Source organism: Ovis canadensis, chromosome 19, assembly GCF_042477335.2.
Source record: "Ovis canadensis isolate MfBH-ARS-UI-01 breed Bighorn chromosome 19, ARS-UI_OviCan_v2, whole genome shotgun sequence".
NCBI classification, from domain to species: domain Eukaryota; kingdom Metazoa; phylum Chordata; class Mammalia; order Artiodactyla; family Bovidae; genus Ovis; species Ovis canadensis.
Genome location: NC_091263.1, coordinates 66,026,702 through 66,046,465, shown reverse-complemented (window position 1 = coordinate 66,046,465; position 19,764 = coordinate 66,026,702). Strand labels below are relative to the sequence as shown.

Below are 19,764 nucleotides of genomic sequence, written 5' to 3'. Positions count from 1 at the left end.
GATTGGCTCGTTGGTTCGGGGGCGTGTCCCGGCGGCTGAGGCGAGCCACGGCGCGCGGGCGGTTGGTCCATCCCTCCTTCCACGCGGGTATAGGCCGGGCTCAGTGTCTTTAGAGATCAGCCGGAGGCAGGCATGGCTGGAATCTCCGCTTCAGGCAGCAGGAGGCGAAGTGGGCCCCCGGCACCTAGTCCTGGCCTTCCGCCCAGCACCGGGCACCCTCCGAGCAAGCGGGCCCGAGGCATCCCCGCCGCCCCGGACCCCGAAGACCCATTCGGCCTGCATGGGGATTTCACCGCCGACGACCTGGAGGAACTCGACACGCTTGCGTCCCAGGCCCTGAGCCAGTGCCCGACCACGGCTCGGGACGTGTCCAGTGAGTTCGCCTTTTCCCCTTGAGAGTGGTGCAGACTTCCCTAGACCCCCCCCTAGATGGCTGTGCCTTCGCAACCCCGCAGTGACCGTTCCGGTGTCTTGCACCCACACTGCCCCTTCCTAGGAACAGTTTGATTTAAGCAGCTGTGTGTCCCAAGAGGTCTTTTGATTTGAGGGGAGAAATGTATCAGGAATGTCAAACAGCCGATTTGGAATGTAGGAAGCTAGGTTAACATTTTACTTGGGTTTCTATACTTTGGACCACTGGGTTCTTAGTTCTCAGCAGAGATCTTTGCAACACATCTATCACAGCCATAAGAAGCATCTTTACCTACACATGGGGACCCATGGTTATGACATATTTGGGAGGCTTTGGATCGAATGAAGACCACCTTTTCCTTTGGACCGCCTGAGCACAAGAGGGATCTGGCAGAGGCAAGAGATAGGATAGACTTATTCTTTTTATACAACCAATTAATTGTACTACGTGCCCAAACCTTAGAAGCTACAGACACTTAGCAACAAACAAAAGCCCCCACCTTCTTGGAGCTTACACTCATTCTAGTGACGTCTTATGGGGCTCCCTGGAAGAGAAAGGTTTTGAGGGTACCTTGAATCTCTACTTGGATGTCTTGTAGGCAAGTTAAATTCCACACAGTCATTTCCTGGAAATCCAGTCATCTGCCAGCATCTCCAGCATGATGCCTGGCAAAGCAGACATTCAGAAAAGACATGTTGATGAACACATGTTCTGCATGGTGAAGACTGGCACCAGTTTCCATCCCATACCACAAGCCAACATCCCCATTGCCCCTTTCCAAATCCTGTACCTTTACCTTTTTCTTCCATCCCAAGAATCCATCCTCTGCATCATCTCTGCCATCTCCCTGATCTGTGTTACCATCACCCCTCCCCTGGACAAAAGTCCACTAAATTGTGTACACATTTCAGGTTATGACTCCTACAAGTCAGACTTCACACCACAGCCAGAGTGATCATTTTAAAACTAAAATCTCTGTGACACAGAGATGCACAGTGAACATCCCTACTGAAAGCCTTGAATGACTTCACACTTCCGGTATAAAGATTAAAATCATTAACATGGCCCGGAAGACCCAGCATGGCCTGACCCTTTCCCTCTTGGGTTTCTAGCCACACTGACCTTCCTTTATTCCTTGAATTCTCCCTGCTTCCCTACAATACAGAAACTGCACACACTGTGTCTTTTTTTTTTTTTTTTTTGCTGCACTGCATGTGGGATTTAGTTCCCAAGGATCAAACCCACCCTCCCTGCAGTGCAAGTGTGAAGTTTTAACCACTGGACCACCAGGGAAGTCCCTATTGCTGTTTCTTACACGTTGAGTGTTCTTTCCATCCATTCCCCATCGCCACTCCTCTGGTTAATTCCTGCTTGTTCTTCAGCTCTCCATTCAGTTATCACTTATCTAGGGAAGGCTTCTGGAGAAGGCAGTGGCACCCCACTCCAGTATTCTTTTGCTTGGAAAACCCCATGGACAGAGGAGCCTGGTGGGCTGCAGTCCATGGGCTTGCTAAGAGTCGGACACGACTGAGCGACTTCACTTTCACTTTTCACTTTCATGCATTGGAGAAGGAAATGGCAACCCACTCCAGTGTTCTTGCCTGGAGAATTCCAGGGACAGGGGAGCCTGGTGGGCTACCATCTATGGGGTCGCACAGAGTCGAACATGACTGAAGCGACTTAGCAGCCGGGAAGGCTTCCAGTCGTCCTTGTGGATGAAATCCCCTGTTACAGGCATTGCTCTGTTTGTTCTTCTCTGCAGCTATTATAACAGTCGTAATTTTACGTTTATTCTTATATTTTTGATTGCCATGTAAGCTCCATGAGTGTAAGGACTGTATCCATTTCTCTCATCACTGTAGCTTTCTTTAGAGGCTAAATTGTGCCTGACATATTGTAGATGCTAAGTAAATACTGTTGAATAATGGATCACTGAGCTTCGAACAGTGAGGTTCCCATAGCACCTTTCAGCCCTTAGCTGAGACCCTTAAAACTGGATGCAGGGAAAAAAACAAGAAACTGAGTGTGGAATGGGGAGAGGGTGGCAGAATTTGTTATTTCATAAGGATTGAATCATGTTCTTATGTTGGAAAATACCTATTCTCCTTACTAGATCTTTCTCTCATTTGCTTTCAAAAGTGATTGTTTTCAGCACTGGCTGGTAAAAGTGGGAAAATACTGAGTCTTAACAAGTATATGGGAACTGATTTTTCTTGATTGTTGTTTTTTACAGATGTTCATAAGTTCACCAGATTAGATGGGATGTCAAAATATCCTGCAGGAAAAAACAGAGAAAGTGTTCCAGTTAAAGATAATTTTGAATTAGAGGTACTTCAGGCACAATACAAAGAACTTAAAGAAAAGGTAAGGGATTTAACTTGTCATTTTTGTAGTTAATGCATTCACTTATGCATGTGTTAGAAAGCAGTATACAATAAAATATAGAAAAGTTTTAAGACAAGAGTCCAGATTCATCCCCGTGAATTGGGAGAAAGCTGGGGAAAGAAAGCCAGAAAATTTTGGTTGCAACTAAATCCTGAGATTCCTAACAGCCAAGGCAAGAGAAGAAACACTTTGTAAACCCTGTACAAAAAGAGATACAAACTTTCTGTTATAGTACTGAGATATTTATAGCATGTGTCTTATAGAAGAAACACAACATCATAATGGTTGCTATTTTCATTAAGTTTTGCAAAAAAGCAGACATCTTTCATATGACTATCTATAGGTCCCTAGGACCTTAGGAATGTGCATGCAGAAGTGACAAGTACGTCCTTAAGCTATTTGCTGAAAACCTGCTGTCCCAGGAATGGACCTAGCAGGTCATGATCTGGTTGGCATGGATGTATTCTGAGCTCTTATTGATCCTTTGGACATGTTTTAAATGTGTTTCTTCATCTCCCCAGCTACATATTGAAATAAGTGCATATATAATTTTCCCTTACAAACCTTTCACAAGATCAATTTGGAATTTCCAGATGAAGGCAATGGAAGAAGAAGTGCTCATTAAAAACGGAGAAATTAAAATTTTGCGGGACTCATTGCATCAGACAGAATCCATTCTAGAGGAACAGAGAAGATCTCATTTCCTTCTTGAGCAAGAGAAAACTCAAGCACTCAGTGAAAAAGAAAAGGAATTCTCCAAAAAGGTGACCCAGAGATATGTTTTGCTTGTATGGACATCAGCTTTGCCTGCTTACTGATTTCCTTTGGAAGCAATGCCTAAAGTTGCTTATAAATCTCCCAGGAAGATTTCAGCAGTTGTTTGTTGAAAATACTTTTGCCACCAACTAATTATATGTACTTTTCTTTGAGGCTCTGTGGCTTGGAAAAGGACATAGATGAAATTCTGCTTTGCTGTGGTTGCCTAAGTCACTGGCTAACACTTTGCAGAAACAGGCTTAAATTATGCTTTTTTTTTCTTTTGGGCAGATCAGAAACTCAACTGACCTAGCTTAGGCCAAACAAACAAACAAAAAAAGGACTGCCTTCTGTAACTAAGTCTGGGGAAAACAGATGTACTGCAGTCTCAAATGACTTGAGATTTACCAGGACTCATCTTTATTCTCTGTACTGTTGATAAATTCCATCCTTATGGCTGAGGATGTTTTCTCTAGGAGCTCCAGGGCTCATATTTCACAGCTCCAGAACAGACTGAAGACTTAGAGGTCCTCATCTCAAGTTTTAAAATTCTGGGGAAGGCCCTAACTGGTCTAATCTGAGTCAGGTGCCTGGCCCGGAACTAGTCACTGGAACCAAAGAGATAATAGCTCCCATTCAAATCATATATTCAAAGGCAGGAAAATGATGTTTCTTAGGGGACGGAGCTACTGTTGTGGGGAGAAAAACTGGGTGCCAGGTATATAGTACTTTCCTTCACTTCCCAAATAAGGACATGGGTTTTACTCTGCCATTACGTCATTCAGCAAACTTGGTAATCTTTGAAGAAGCGCTGACCTGTGCCTAACACTAACAGCAGTAGTTGCTTTTCCATATGCATAGTGACCAAGGGAGGTACCAACAAGCCAGAGATTGAAGCCAGGCTTTATCACATTCAAGCGGTGGCCTCAGGGCGATCAGTCCTGCACTATGACTCATCTCCTTTATCTGTTCCCGAAAATAACCAGAAGAGTTGTTGTGAAACTTAAATGGTCCTGCACTTGTGTCTGGTGCTATGCCTGGCATGGACCATGCTCAGGGAATGGCAGCAGTTACTGTCGGCCAGAGCAGCAGGTCTCCCCACACTGCTCAGGGTTTTGGTAAAACTATTCCAGATTCTCAGCCCAGAACTTCAGGAAGACCTGGATTGTGTACCACCATGTTCCCTGGGGGCTCAGGGGTAAAGAACCCACTTGCCAGTGCAGGAGCCATGAGTTTGATCCCTAGGTCGGGAAGATCCCCTGGAGGAGGAAATGGCAACCCATTCCAGTATTCTTGCCTGGGAAATCCCATGGACAGATGAGCCTGGGGGGCTCCAGTCCATGGGGTCGCAAAAAGTCAAACACGACTGAGCGACTAAACCACAACAACGTGTTCACTACAAGGTCTCCATGTTACTGTGAGATACTGCACCTTAGCAAGCTTTGTGCTGGGCATTTTACAGTTACATTCTTACTTAATCCCCCCAGTCATGAAGACAGGTATTTATCTTACACATCAGCTGAAGTTCAGAGAGGCCGAGTAAATGGTGTTTGAATTCTCACATACCACCTAGCAATAAGCAGGTCAAAATATCTTTCTAGAATACCATGCCATCTTTCAGTAAGAAAGCTAAAACTTGATATTTTAGGACATTTATGTCACAGCAGACTTTTATACTATTTTTCATTGTTTGTTTTTCTTTTACTAGCTGGAGATTTTTGAAGCCCAGAACTATTTTTTATTGGTGGTGGTGGTGGGATCCTTGTTCCTAGACCAGGGATCAAACCTGGACCGCTTGCATTGGAAACATGGAATTTTAACCACTGGGCTGCCAGGGCAGTCCCCCAGAGCTGTTTCTGTAAATGTGATGAGACCTCTATATTTCTTTTGCCTTCCAGCTCCAGTCCTTACAGTCTGAACTCCAGTTTAAAGATGCAGAGATGAATGAATTAAGAACGAAGCTTCAGAGCAGTGAACGAGCTAATAAACTAGCTGTACCCACCGGTTCCCACATCAGGTAATGATGGCGCTAGCGGGGGGAAACAGTTATCGTTTCCTAAAAAGTCTGAATGACAGTATCAGGCTAGTCGTGAACAAAGGTCATTTAGACTCTGCTACTGCGGCACAGATCCTCTTTTCCAGAGGCCTCAAAGGTGGTTCAGATGAGGCTGGAATGGTTTGGGGGATTGTAGCATAAGGGTCCCACATTCTCTGAAAGTGCCTTCTTCCTGTAGGACTTTATAAACACAACTCCTCAGGATGAGAAAAGGCTGGAAAGATGACCTCTAGAGTTTTAGGGTAGACCAGTCTTCGTTTTTATGTAATTTGTTTCAGATACGTGATTTTCTCCCAACTGTATGTCAGTCCCAATTGCTTAGAACATTTTTTCTCAAACCAATGGCCCCCACCTTTGCTGCAGATATAAGCAGTTTGTTAATGTCTGTCCTGTGAGAAGTCTGTCAGTATCAGCCTTGAAACTTGAACAGTGTGAGTCAGGTCGTCTTTTTCTGGTTTTCAGCATTCTGCTGCCTTTGCTTATAATGGGCAGGGTATGAAACTGAACTCTTTAGGCCATACATAGTCCAGGTAAGACAGAGGACAGCAGAAGGAATCCATCCTTACCTCTTCACACTTTACTCACAGGGCGGCCTCAGCATTGTCTGATCTAATCAGAGGCTTAAGACTGCTTCTCTAACATAAAAACCCTGGTACCAAGGGACCGGCCGTTTCCTAGTTGCAAGAAACAACACACCTCGCACTAGATGCTCTTTCTACCGAAAATCTTTTAATTCAGTCCCTGGGTATTAAAAAAGAGGTTGTTGTAAACTAGTGGTTACAGTGGGGAGAGGGACAATATAAGGGAAGGGGAGTAAGAGGTACAAACTATTAGGTATAAAATAAGCTACAAGTATATACTGCAAACCAAAGGGAATGTAGCCAATATTTTATAATAACTATAAATGAAGTATAACTTTAAAAAATTATGAATCACTATATCATATGCTTATAACGTAGATAATATTGTATAGAACTATATTTCCATTTAAAAAAAGAGGTTGCTGCAAATCAAAACTACAATGAGGTTATCACCTAACACCAGTCAGAATGGCCATCATCAAAAAATCTACAAACAATGAATGCTGGAGAGGGTGTGGAGAAAAGGGAACCCTCTCACACTGTTGGTGGGAATGCAAACTGATACAGCCACTGTGGAGAACAGTATGGAGAGTCCTTAAAAAACTAGACATGAAACCACCATATGACCCAGCAATCCCATTACTAGGCATGTACCCTGAGAAAAGCATAATTGAAACAGACACATGTACCCCAGTGTTCTTGAAGCACCATTTACAATAGCCAAGACATGGAAGTAACCTAGATGTCCATCCACAGATGAATGGACAAAGAAGTTGTGGTCCATATACACAGTGGAATATTACTTGGCCATTAAAAAGGGATGGATTTGAGTCAGTTCTAGTGAGGTGAATGAACTAGAGCCTGTTATACAGAGTAAAGTAATTCAGGGAAAAACAAGTATCGTCTGTATACACACACACACACACACACACACACATATATACACACATATATATATATGGAATTTTGAAAAATAGTACTGATGAACCTCTTTGCAGGGCAACAATAGAGACCTAGACATGCAGAACAGATTTGTGGACACAGGGAAGGAGAGTGTGGGACAAACAGAGAGGAGCACTGAGACGTACACATTACCGGTGCTGTGTAACACGGAGCTCAACATGGCCCTCTGACAACCTAGAGGGGTGGGATGGGGTGGGCAGTGGGAGGCAGGTTCAAGGGGGAGGAGACGTGTATATTTTTAAAAGAGGTGACAAATTAAAAATATGTTTTTGTGGAATTGGAAATAGTACTTGAATTCTGCCCAATATTTTGAAGGTGGAAACAAATGAAAGATTTTTTTCTACCATTTGGATGAAAATGCCTTGACTTTTACACTGCTGTCCTGACAAAGACTAACAAATGTGGAGTAGGCGAATCTTTTGGTCAAATCAGCTAGACATGAAAAGTTTAAAGCCTGTTAGAAGTTTTATAACCAGGAATTTTATATAGGGTTAGCAGAATCATTACTCTGCTTTCATAGTTAACTTTTTCCAGTCCTAGGAAAAGCCCTTCTGTGGTTATAAAGCCAGAAGCATGTTCTCCACAATTTGGAAAACCATCTTTCCCTACAAAGGAGTCTTTCAGTGCTAACAAGTCCCTTCCCCAGCCCTGCCAGACAGAACCAGCATACAAGTCCCCGATGAGCAGAGAGGGTAAGTCCATCTCTCTGTCGTCTACATCTCAATATCAGACCACTTGACCTTGAGCCTTGAAACAACTGAGTGTTTATTTTCTCCTCCTTTTTGTGGGCCCACAGTTCTGACAGCATAGTGGGGATGGTTTGTCTCTAAGGGTGCTGGAATCACTGAAGGCTTGTCAGGGGCTGGAGGATCTGTTTCAAGATGGTGCGCTCACATGTCTAGCAGTAGAATTCCTTTTCACATGTGGGCCTCTCCCCAGGGCTCCTTGGCTGACCTCCTCACCCCGTAGATGGCTTCCTAAAGAGCTAGCAAACTCAGAGAGCTTGGTGGAAGCGGAATCTATCCTTTCTGTGTCTGAACCTTGAAGTCACATAGCATCAGTTCCATCACTCAGCATATTGTTCATTAGAACTGAGTCCCTGAGTCTGGGCTGTGTTCAAGGGGAAGGAAACTATGCTGTGCCCTTTGAGTGCAAGTGTGTCAAAGAACTTGCAGGCATATTTTAAAACCTCCACAGTCAGCATCCATCGACAGGCCAGAAACACAACTAGGATGCAGGCTTATGCGCTCCTTTCGTAGCCAGGCTGAGTCCAGACTGAGACAATGCTACTGCTTTCTAGAGAGAAGCAATCTAGCATTAGTAGTTTCTCACTGGGAGACTGTGCTGTGCCAGTTTATCCTGCCATTCAGATACACTGCCTCTGTCCTACCACCATCAGCTCTGTCAAATCATTAGCATCATGGCACCCCTGAGAACTACAGCTACTCACATTTTGGGTGCAAATTGAGAAGCGGTTATAGTTGGGAAGATTTCCCTGGAGAAGGAAATGGCAACCTGCTCCAGTATCCTTACCTGGAAAATTCCATGGACAGAGGAGCCTGGTGCAGGCTACAGTCCATGGGGTCACAAAAAGTCAGACATGACTGAGCGACTAAGCACACACGCACACACACACTGAACACACACACACTGAACACACACATACACACAGACTCACACCGAACCTCTGTGCTTCAGTTTTCCCATATATAGAACAAAGCCACTAATAACACCTCCTGGGAGGGCTAGTGTGAAGAACAAAAGAGTTGACAGGTGTAAACCTCTTAGAACACTGTCTGGCATGTAATAAGAATCACATAAATGTTATGGTTACAGCTTTTATGTTATTGCCTGACTTTGGAGTGGGGCACACAATTTAATTTTCTTTTCCTTGTACAAGTTCCTATTTTGTATGAGGAAGGCAAAGATGCTAAGGTTCATGAGTTGCTTTGGCTCTTGTTTTGATCCAGAGTTGAAAAAATTAGAACAATGTATGTTTGAAACTCGTCACGTTTAAAGCGTTTCTGATAGATGCATGCTTTCATGTTCTAACTTTGATTAACATTTTATTTATCTAGTTGCAGAGAATAAAGCCCACAGTCTGGGAGGTGGCCCCATAAAGCAGGAAGAGCCCCAGAAAAGTCTTCTTGACAGCTGGATGCAGAGATCAAGCAATCAAGGTACCAGAAGGCGTGCCCCTTCTGCCAGATGCCTGCCTGGCTCTGATCGTGCTCTGTGATGCTGCATTGGAATTGTCTAACTGTCCTGGGCTGTGGGAACCTAGCAATGCTTTAGAGGGTCAGTGGGAACAGGAATCTGTGATTGAAGTATGTGACTGTAAACTGGGAGGGGCCAAGAGAAAGTATGCCCCCGAGCCTTCAGAGCTCATAGGTGTCTCAGGGGACCTCAGTGGCCGTTGAGAGGAAAGTTAGCATCATAGAAAAGCACTCTCATGTTACCTTGTCTTTCCGCAGGCTCCATTTTGATAAACCTTCTCCTGAAGCAGCCTTTGATCCCCGGGTCCCCCCTGGGTCTGTGCCATCTCCTGAGCAGTTGTCCTGAGGCTCCTGCTGGCACCCAGTTCCAGCTACCGGGGCTTGGCAGGTAAGCACAAGACTCCTAAAAAGCTTGTCTGGAAGGAGTTTTTGGGAAGCAAGTCCCCATCTGGTCCTGACCAGCCTCAGACATCTGCTCTGGGCAGGGAGATGAGAGAATTGGCCAGCAGGCTATCTGGGTTGCTTGACCATATCTGCCTCTCACACTTGTGTCTTTTCTTTTGTGTTTGTTGCTAGTACCTTGACTGGGATTTCAAGCCTGAGGACCACAGGTCCTCGTGATGGGTCATTTCCCTTCTCAGCCCTGAGAGAAGCGCAGCACATGGCATTCACCGGACTGAACCTGGTGGCCAGGAATGAGGAAGGCTCCAGCGACAGAGACCCGGCAGAGGGCGACGGAAGGGCCTTCCCGCTCCGCAGGCTCCCTGGGGCTGTGCATCTCCTCCCCCTGGTACAGTTCTTCATCGGCTTACACTGCCAGGCTCTGCAGGATTTGGCAGCAGCCAAGAGAAGCGGAGCGCCTGCAGACCCGCCGACACACCCCTCCCGTGTGAGCCCTGGGGTAGAGGCCAGCCCCGAGGACTCTCTTTGTAACCTGGAAGGCTTCTCGGTGGCGGCACTTAGTGTTCTCCAGCACCTGGTGTGCCACAGCGGAGCAGTCGTCTGCCTGTTACTGTCAGGAGCGGGAGCTGAGCCTGCTGCAGGCGAAGGAGACCAGAACCAGGTTCCCGGACATAGTCATGAGGATGCGACCTCAGCCCCAGAGGGGCTTGCCAAGGACCAAGGCCAGCATCCACTCTTGAAGATGCTCCTTCACCTTCTGGCTTCCTCTTCTGCAGCAACAGGTCACCTTCAAGCCAGTGTCCTCAGCCAGTGCCTTAAGGTTTTGGTGAAATTAGCTGAAAATGCTTCCTTTGATTTCCTGCCCAGGTATCCTGCAGCATGGGAGTCATGATTCCTTGTGGGTCTTACCTGACCTCTCGAGGTCTGTCCTATGGCCCCTGAGCTTGCTCCCATCTTGCCACGTTCATACTGCTCAGCTCTAAGCCTTGGTTTAGGTTCTTGGCTCAGGGAGTTCTGAAGTCATGGGAAATGGGGCCAGGTGTTAGAACCAAGGAAGTGGTTTATTTGGCTTAGTGCTGCCTCTAGACAGTAGGTAAGCAAAACACACATGTGTTAAAAGAAGGCTGCTAGTCACTATGGAAGAGCGTCCTGACCCCAAGACAAAGACCGAACCCAGAGACCTTTGGACCTGGGACGTGCGTCAGGTGAAGACTGCACATCACAGGCATGTTGAAGTTGAGTTTGCTGGGGTTCCCTGAGGAAGCAGAGGGTGTGCAGGTGCAAGCTGACTGCTGGGAATCTGCCCATCTGCAAGGTGCCCACCACTGGCATGAGCCACAGGTCACTTGTTCCTCTTAAAGTCTGTTGCGAAACACCATTATAATAAATTCCTAGCTTGGGATTCCAGACCTTGAACACTTGGGAAGGTAAACCTCACCCAGCCAGTCCTCTAGTTAGTCCTAGAATCTCATCTCCCCCTTCAGCACTCCACCCAGAGGCCAGTTCCTGTGTTGGAACGACTCCACTGGCTGCACAGATCTTAAGTCTTTTCGTCTCTGAGCCCAGAATACCTGTTTACTAAACACATTTCTGGATCCTGGTTGCTGTATGAATATACTCCCGCCTGTCTGATCCATCCTAAAGGTGGTGCTCAGAGCTCGACACAGTGTACTGCAGAGTAATGTGGACAGCAGATTGCCCAGGTCACAGTGGCTGGTTGCTTGGATTTTTTTTCTTTTGAGTCTTCTCTTTCCTTTTTTTCTGTTAAAAAGTCCACAGTGCCTTACAATTTTCAGAAGTTTCACACACATGATTTCATATAATCCCATAACAATGCTTCTTTAATCTACTCCTATTTTGCCCCTCCTTCCTTCTCTCTCCCCAAAGGTAACCACTAGTTTGCTCTATGAGTCTTTATCTTTTTTTAATTCACTGGTTTCCTATATTTCTTAGATTCTACATATACATGGTATCATATAGTTTTTGCCTTTCTCTGTCTTATTTCACTTATAATGCCCTCCAAGGCCATCTATGTTGTTGCACATGGCAAAATTTTGTTCCTTTTATGGCTGAGTAGTATTGCATTGAAGATTGAAAGCCAAAGGAGAAGGGGGTGGCATTGGATGAGATGGTTATTAGATAGCATCACCGACTCAATGGACATGAATTTGAGCAAACTCCAGGAGATAGTGAAGGACAGAGAAGCCTGGAAAGCTGCAGTCCACGGGGTCCCAAAGAGTCCGACATGACTTAGCGACTAAAAAACAGTATTCCATTGTGTGTGAGTGTGTATCACAACTTCTTTATCCGTTCATCTGTTGATGGACACTTAGGTTGCTTCAGTACCTTGGTAATTGTAGATAATGCTTCTATGAGCATCGGGGTGCATGTATCTTTCCAAATTAGTGTTTTGTTTTTTTCCTTCCCGGATATAACCCAGAAGTAGAATTGATGGATCATATGGTACTCCCATTTTAGTTTTTTGAGACACTCCCATACTCTTTTCCACAGTGGCTACACTAATTTACATTCCCACTAATAGCATTGGAGGATTCCCTTTTCTTCACATCCTTGCCAACATTTGTTATTGGTGTTCTTGATGGTAGTAGCCATTCAACCAGTTTGAGGTGATATCGCATTGTGGTTTTGATTTGCATTTCCCTGGTGATGAGTGATAACTGAGCATCTTTTCATGTGTCTGTTGGCCATCTGGCTGTCCTCTTTGGAAAAATGTCTATTCAGTTCTGCTCATTTTTGATTGGGTGGTTTTTTTGACGTTGAGTTGTATGAGCTGTTTATATAAGCTGAATATATGACCCCCTTATCAGTCATATCACTTGCAGTTATCTTCTCCCACAATAATGGGTTCTCTTTTCATTCTGTCCACCATTTGCTTTGTTGTGCAAAAGCTTTTTAAATTTAATTAGGCAGGTTCTATTAGCTTTTTTTTTTTTTTGCTTTTGTTTGCTTTAAGAGATGGGTCTAAAAATTAGTTGCCGCGATTTATGTCAAAGAGTGTTCTGCCTGTTTAAATCTTTTTCTTCTAGTTCTGTGAAAAATGCCATTGGTAATTTGATAATAACTTCACTGAATCTGTAGATTGCCTTGGCTAGTATAGTCACTGGGACAGCATCGATTCTTCCAAGAACAGGGTCTGTCATTTCATCTGTGCCATATTTAGTTTCTTTCATTAGCATCTTACAGTTCTTGGAGTATGGGCCTTTCTGCCTGCTTAGGTAGGCTTACTCTTAGGTGATTTATTCTTCTTGATGCAATGGAAAGTGGGATTGTTTCCTTAATTTCTCTGATAGCTCATTGTTAGTGTACAGAAATCCAACAGGCTTCTGTGTATTAATTTTGTATCCTGCAACTTTACCAAATTCATTGATGTGTTCTAGTCATTTTCCGGTGGCATCTTAGATTTTCTATGTACAGTATGTCATCTGCAAACAGTGAAATTTTTTTCTTCCTTTCCAGTTTGGATTCCTTTTTCTTTCTTTTTCTTCTCTGATCGCTGTAGTTAGGACTTCCAAAGCTATGCTGAATAAAAATGGTGAGAGTGGACATCCTTGTCTTGTTCCTGATCTTAGGGAAAATGCTTTCTGCTTTTCACCAATACGTATGATGTCAGCTGTGGGTTTTTCACATGTTGCCTTTATTATTAATATGTTGACCTAAGTTTCCTCTATGCCTGCTTTCTCAAGTTTTTATCAAAACTGGATGCTGAACTTTAGCAAAAGTTCTGCATCTGTTGAGATGATCATATGGTTTTTAGTCACTTTGGTAATGCAGCTTGTCACGTTGATCTGCGGATAAGTGAAAAATCCTTGCATCTTGGTTTGTTATTTTTTTAATGAATGAACTCCAGGAGCCACATTTTTACCAGTTATCTTGGTAGATAGATCACCATTTTATTCCTGTTGACCTTATCTGTAATGTGACACAGCAGCCGTTTCATGGGTGCTTACTGGAGGCCAGACAAGTGCCTTCTGTTCACAAGCCCAGGCGGCACCCTCAGAGCCCTGCGTCCTCCCGCCCAGCACAGAGCCTGGCTCTCTCTGAGCACTCAGTGTTTGCTGAGTGAATAAACTCTGTGTTGAGTTAGGGAATCTTGTCTGAAACGCCAGAGGGAGTGTATTAGATGGTTTCAAGCCAGTTAGGCTCCTGAGTGACTGTCTGATGCCACTTCCCACACAGTACTTCCCTTCCAAATTCCTTCATGCTTACAAGCTGAACCCCATTACCACACAGCTTCCTGTTCACCTTGGAGTAAAAGCAAAAGCCAGGGACAGGTGCTGGGCTGTGCTTAGTCGCTCAGTCTGACTCTTTGCGACCCCATGGACTGTAGCCTGCCAGGGTCCTCTGTTCATGGGGATTCTTCAGGCAAGAATACTGGAGTGGATTGCCGTGCCCACTCCCAACCCAGGGATCGAACCACACTGCAGGCAGATTCTTTACTATCTGAGCCACCAGGGAAGCCTAACACAGGTGCTACCGGGGCTCTAAAGCATTATGTGGTACAGCACAAAGTGCCCAGGCAGCCTGTGGTCTCTTAGGAAGGGTACCACTGCCCATCTAGGCTTGAGGACACGTGATCCCCTCAGAGTTTTGTCTTTCTACCCCATCTGGTGTAACAGTTAGGTGGTCCAGGGTTGCTCCCCGGGTACTGGCATGGCAGGGGCTTTTTTTTTTTCTTCTTTTTCTGACAGGTGCTTTTGAACAAAAAGGACTTATCCCCACCTCATGCAGACTAGCACAACTGTTATTTATTGTGCATTTGGGGGCTCTGGAGAAAAAGAAAAAAACATTTAAAAGAAGGCTCTAATGCTATCAGAACATAATTTGGAAATAACTGCGTTGTATATATAGACAGATTTATTTATTTATTTTAGTTTCAGTGGGCCACTTCTAGCCTAATAGGTTACTTGTTAGTGGATACTTGGAAATTCCAGTTTCCCACCAAGTTCCATACTCCCTGGTGACTAGAAACGTTCAGCTTGTCTATTGTACAGGATTTGCTCTCAAATGAGTTTGCCCCAAATAGACCTTGTTCCCTAATGGTACACAGGGAACATTCTTAACCTCATTATATGAAAGGGGACACACCCATAGAACTCCCCTGCCACCTAGGAGGTTGTGTGGGTTGAGCAAACAGCAGTGCTTATCTTGGGACTTGGCTCCCTGGCAATGAATGGGCCAGCTCTTTGCCCCTGAGACGGGGGGGAAGAGTGCCCGAGCCCCTCACCATGTACACCTCAAGTGGGTACCTTCACGTACTTGGCTGCAGAGGCGCTAGTGTATCCTGACAAGCGGAGAAAATGAAGTCTTCCTTGCCTGGCAAGTGATTTCATGAGATCCGACCAGAGTCTGGCCAGTCCTTTGGTGGTGGGTTCAGGACTTTCCTCTCACACTCAGCTCAAGACCTGGCTCTGTATTTGATAGCAGAGGCAGGAAGGAGCTGGGAGCAGTGTGGAGGCCAGCTCCCCAGGTCCACGGAGGCATCCCATATTTTCGAGGTGGCACTGGGCCAGGGAAGGTCCTGTCCTCTTTCAGCCACGGCAGCCCCGCAGTGAAGAGTAACTCACTTGTTTGCAGGCTAGCATTTGACCCCAGGTCTGTCTGAATCCAAGCTCCTCTTCCCTGGCCTCTTCAATTTCCTGTTACCAACAGTAAAAAAGGAGGGTGAGTTATGGAGTTGCATTGGAGGCATCACGTCTTTCTGGGCCCCTGTGTTTTAGGTTCCAGTGCGTGTTCAGGGTGCTGCCGCAATGCCTGTGCCCAGAGACACCTCTGCCCAGCGTGCTGCTGACGATTGAGCTCCTGTCCCTCCTGGTGGACCATGAGAAGCTCGCAGCTCAGCTCTGCTCCCACTCGGGTAAAGCAGGCCAGGGGATCGGGGGCACATGCCCGGACAGCTCCGGCTGGTTGGAGGGGAGGGAGGTGGCAGGGATGGGCCAGGCACCTCCTGAGGCCTCTCGCAGCTTGTACCTCAGGCGGTGGGTGGGAGGGCAGAGCCTGAGTGCCAGCTGGGGCCTCCCTTCCAGAAGGCTGCCTCCTGCTGCTGCTGTACATGTACATCACATCGAGACCTGACTCAGCCGCCTCCGAGACACAGTGGCTGCAGCTGGAGCAAGAGGTGAAAGCACCAGAGCCCCTTTGTGGATGGCTTGCCACCCCACCCCACGCCACCCCACCGGAGGGGTGCTTTTCCTCCTTAGAGGACCAAAGAGGCTTTCATTCACATCGGTGATGTGTTTAGAAACTAACAAGGAAGACTCGTTTTGGGGGGCCCCCTACTATACAGATATAATACACGTGGATCCAGGGTATCCTGGGACTTGGCAGGGTACCTAGAGGTGGGCCAGGAGGCAGGGGGTCATTGGTGAGACACAGGTCTTGATCTTGAGTGTCTCCTGGGAAGGCCCGGGATACCATTACCTCTTGGATCCCATCAGTGCAGACAGTTCAGTTCAGTTGCTCAGTCGTGTCCAACTCTTTGTGACCCCATGGACTGCAGCACGCCAGGCTTTCCTGTCCATCACCAATTCCGGGAGATTGCTCAAACTCATGTCCGTTCAGTCAGTGATGCCATCCAACCATCTCATCCTGTCGTCCCCTTCTCCTACCTCCAATCTTTCCCATCATCAGGGTCTTTGGAGTCAGCGCTTCGAATCAGGTGGCCAAAGTATTGAAGTTTCAGCTTTGGTATCAGTCCTTCCAGTGAATATTCAGGACTGATTTCCTTTAGGATGGACTGGTTTGATCTCCTTGCAGTCCAAGGGACTCTCCAGACAGGCAGTTGCTTAGGCAACTGGAGCTCTGCGAGAAGCCTGAGAAAGCCCTCACCGTGACCGGAACTGGGGTGGTGGTCTGGCGCGGATGTAACCGAGTCTGTTCTCATTCTAGGCTGTGTGGCTTCTGGCCAAGCTGGGTGTGCAGAGCCCCTCCTCCCCAGTCACTGGCTCCAGCTGCCAGTGCAACGTGGAGGTGAGTGCCGGGGGCGGAAGGGGGCTGGCAGCGGGCAGCCCTGCTGGTGGGTGACAGGGCTGTCTGAGAGCATCCTATGCTCCTTCACCAGGGCTGGACCCTGGTGCTGCCACTCAGAACCCTCCTCACCCCGGGGGGAGGCTAGGACCGGGGCTGCCCCGCCGAGCGGGTGGTCTGGGTACAGAGGCCACATGCCCTGACCTCCGCCCATGCCCTCCCTCAGGTGGTCAGAGCACTCACGGTGGTGCTGCACAGACAGTGGCTGACGGTTCGGCGGGCAGGGGGCCCCCCGCAGACCGAGCGGCAGAGGCGGACGGTGCGGTGTCTGCGGGACACGGTGCTGCTGCTGCACGGCCTGTCCCAGAAGGACAAGCTCTTCACGGTGCACTGCGTGGAGGTCCTGCACCAGTACGACCAGGTCATGCCCGGGGTCAGCATGCTGATTCGAGGGCTTCCTGACGTGACCGACTGTGAAGGTGAGCCTGCAGTAGGCGCCCCCACCCCAGCCCCCACGTGGGGTCGGCCCTGAAGTCCCCAGGCGAGTCAGACCCTCTGGCCTTAAGTCAGCGGCCCACCATCCACACAGCCTTTGCCAGCACCAGGCCACTCCTCCTTTTCCTGCTCTGGCTCCTCTCTCTCTGTATCAGCCTGCCTTTGGCTCGAATCTACTGAGTCAGCCAGGCAGAGCCACGGCTTTTCCAGAAACATCCCTGTCTGAGTTGCCTTTCTATCACTTTGCTTGCAGTAGCTGAGGGAGCGAGGCCTGGGCGTGGAAGGGACTGGTTAGTTCCTGTGGGCCTGGGGGGGCGGACGGAGTGGTGGGGCCACCCCCAGTCCCAGCACCTTTGGGCCTTCACCACAGAACCTTCTGGGTTTTGGCTCAGAGGCGGCCCTGGAGGATCTCTGTGCCGTGGAGACCGACGCGGACGAGCCCGAGATGGACTGTGGCTGAGGCCTGTGAGCACCGAGCCACACGGTGGCACCAGAGCCACTCCTGTCCTTCCCTCCTCCTCTGATTAAAAGCACTGACTGGCTGAGAGCACGCCAGCTTTCTGTTTCCTGAGTTTGCTCCGCGTGGGCAGAGCGGGAGGGGCAGAGCAGAGCGGGAGGGGCAGAGCAGAGCGGAGCCCCAGCCCCTTGGGGATGAATCTGCCCTGGGGAAGGAGCCCTGCCCCTGTGGATTTGCCCTGAGTCATCCCTCTCTCCTGAGGCCACCGGAAGAAACCATTGTGCGCAGGGGTGGAGGCGGCCCTCAGCCCAGGCCTAAACCAGGGAGGCCTGGGAAAGTGAGGCGACGGACTGGGTGCAAAATGGCCATGGCAAGGCGGCTCCCGGCAGGCCGAGTCATGGAGCCAACCTCCCCCCATAGCCTGGTCCTCCCACCGTGAGCGTGTGAGGGCCCTGGTGCACCATGCTAGCCAGTGGGCCCACAGCCAGAGATTTGAGGCCTTTGGGGCAGCCCTGCGGGTGCCTGGGGAAGGACGGGTGCTATTAGGAGGGATGGCCCAGGCCAGCTGACAAGCGGGGCGGGCCGTGCTCACACCAGCCGTTGGGCGGGCTCAGACCAAGTTTCACTTCCCGCCACTGCTGCTGCCGGCAGCAAGAACCAGCCAGAGAGTGTGTACCCTGAGTCATTGCTACCTGCTGGCTCCTCGGTAAGTGAGAACCCCCAAGGGGATGAGGCAGGGTGGAAGGGCTGTGGGTACCCCAACACACACTAAGAGGGCCCCAGGGGAGGAGCTGAGCCTTCCCCTGGACAGCTGAGTGAGCAGGTCCCACTAAGGAAGCCACCCTACCTTCTCTGTCTTCCTGCCTGATAGTGGGTACTGGAGCTCAGCAACAGGATCTAATGGGGCAGGGAAGGCCTGAGGTGCTCCCACTCCACCTGCCTTACCGCCCATCAGCGGGCACTCACGTTCCCACCCCGACCCCTTGCTCCTCCCCAGGCTCAGCGGCAGACACCCACCATGGGCTCGCGGGCCCTGCCCCCGGGGCCTGTGCAGACCCTCATCTTCCTGGATTTGGAGGCCACCGGCCTGCCCTTCTCCCAGCCCAAGATCACCGAGCTGTGCCTGCTGGCCATCCACAGATATGCCCTGGAGGGCCTCTCCACCCCTCAGGGGTCTCCGCCAACGGCACCCTCGCCACCCCGGGTGCTAGACAAGCTCTCCCTGTGTGTGGCTCCAGGGAAGGCATGCAGCCCCGTGGCCAGCGAGATCACGGGCCTGAGCACTGCCGTGCTGGCTGCACATGGGCGTCGGGTCTTTGACGCCGACCTGGTCAACCTGATCCGCGCCTTCCTACAGCGCCAGCCGCAGCCTTGGTGCCTTGTGGCCCACAATGGTGACCGCTACGACTTTCCCCTGCTCCGGGCCGAGCTGGCGCTGCTGGGCCTGGCCAGTGCTTTGGACGATGCCTTCTGTGTGGACAGCATCGCTGCTCTGAAGGCTCTGGAGCCGGCTGGCAGCTCCTCGGAGCATGGCCCAAGGAAGAGCTACAGCCTGGGCAGCATCTACACACGCCTATATGGGCAGGCCCCGCCAGACTCGCATACCGCCGAGGGGGACGTGCTCGCCCTGCTAAGCGTCTGTCAGTGGAGGCCGCGGGCCCTGCTACGGTGGGTGGATGCTCATGCCAAGCCCTTCAGCACCGTCAAGCCAATGTACGTGGTCACAACAACTACTGGAACCAACCCGAGGCCATCTGCTGTCACAGCCACTGTGCCCCTGGCCAGAGCCAATGACACCGGCCCCAAGCTTCGCGGAGACAGGAGCCCCAAGCCAGCCCCTCCCCCAGTGAAGTGCCCTGGAGCCCCACCCGGGGAGGGGCTGCTGGCCCCCCTGGGCCTTCTGGCCTTCCTGACTTTGGCGGTAGCCATGCTGTATGGGCTGTCCCTGGCCATGCCCGGGCAATAGGCCAGCAAGGGAAGTCTGACTAATAAAAAACCCCCACAGCACTGAGCGATCACTCACCTCTACCTGCTGTGGTGGCCTTACAGCTTCCTGC

General features: G+C 49.0%; 2 protein-coding genes across 5 annotated transcripts; both read left to right on the top strand.

The window, feature by feature from the left end:
* ATRIP (ATR interacting protein) lies at window positions 1-17,800 on the top strand. 4 transcript variants are annotated; one of them, XM_069561786.1, is made up of 13 exons: window positions 1-373; window positions 2,646-2,776; window positions 3,391-3,561; window positions 5,452-5,570; window positions 7,688-7,845; window positions 9,232-9,333; window positions 9,628-9,757; window positions 9,946-10,638; window positions 15,510-15,646; window positions 15,819-15,907; window positions 16,678-16,758; window positions 16,982-17,234; window positions 17,643-17,800. In XM_069561786.1, exons 1-13 carry the CDS (start codon window positions 133-135, stop codon window positions 17,708-17,710), a joined length of 2,373 nt encoding a protein of 790 aa, XP_069417887.1. In that variant the 5' UTR covers window positions 1-132; the 3' UTR covers window positions 17,711-17,800. The 4 variants fall into 4 exon arrangements, with proteins under 4 accessions (XP_069417887.1, XP_069417885.1, XP_069417886.1 ...); XM_069561784.1 differs by having other exon boundaries at window positions 17,621-17,800; XM_069561785.1 differs by having other exon boundaries at window positions 15,816-15,907.
* Window positions 17,773-19,714, top strand: TREX1 (three prime repair exonuclease 1). Its single transcript, XM_069561787.1, has 2 exons — window positions 17,773-18,413; window positions 18,705-19,714. Exon 2 carries the CDS (start codon window positions 18,726-18,728, stop codon window positions 19,671-19,673), a length of 948 nt encoding a protein of 315 aa, XP_069417888.1. The 5' UTR covers window positions 17,773-18,413; window positions 18,705-18,725; the 3' UTR covers window positions 19,674-19,714.
* The last annotated feature ends 50 nt before the right edge of the window (window positions 19,715-19,764 follow it).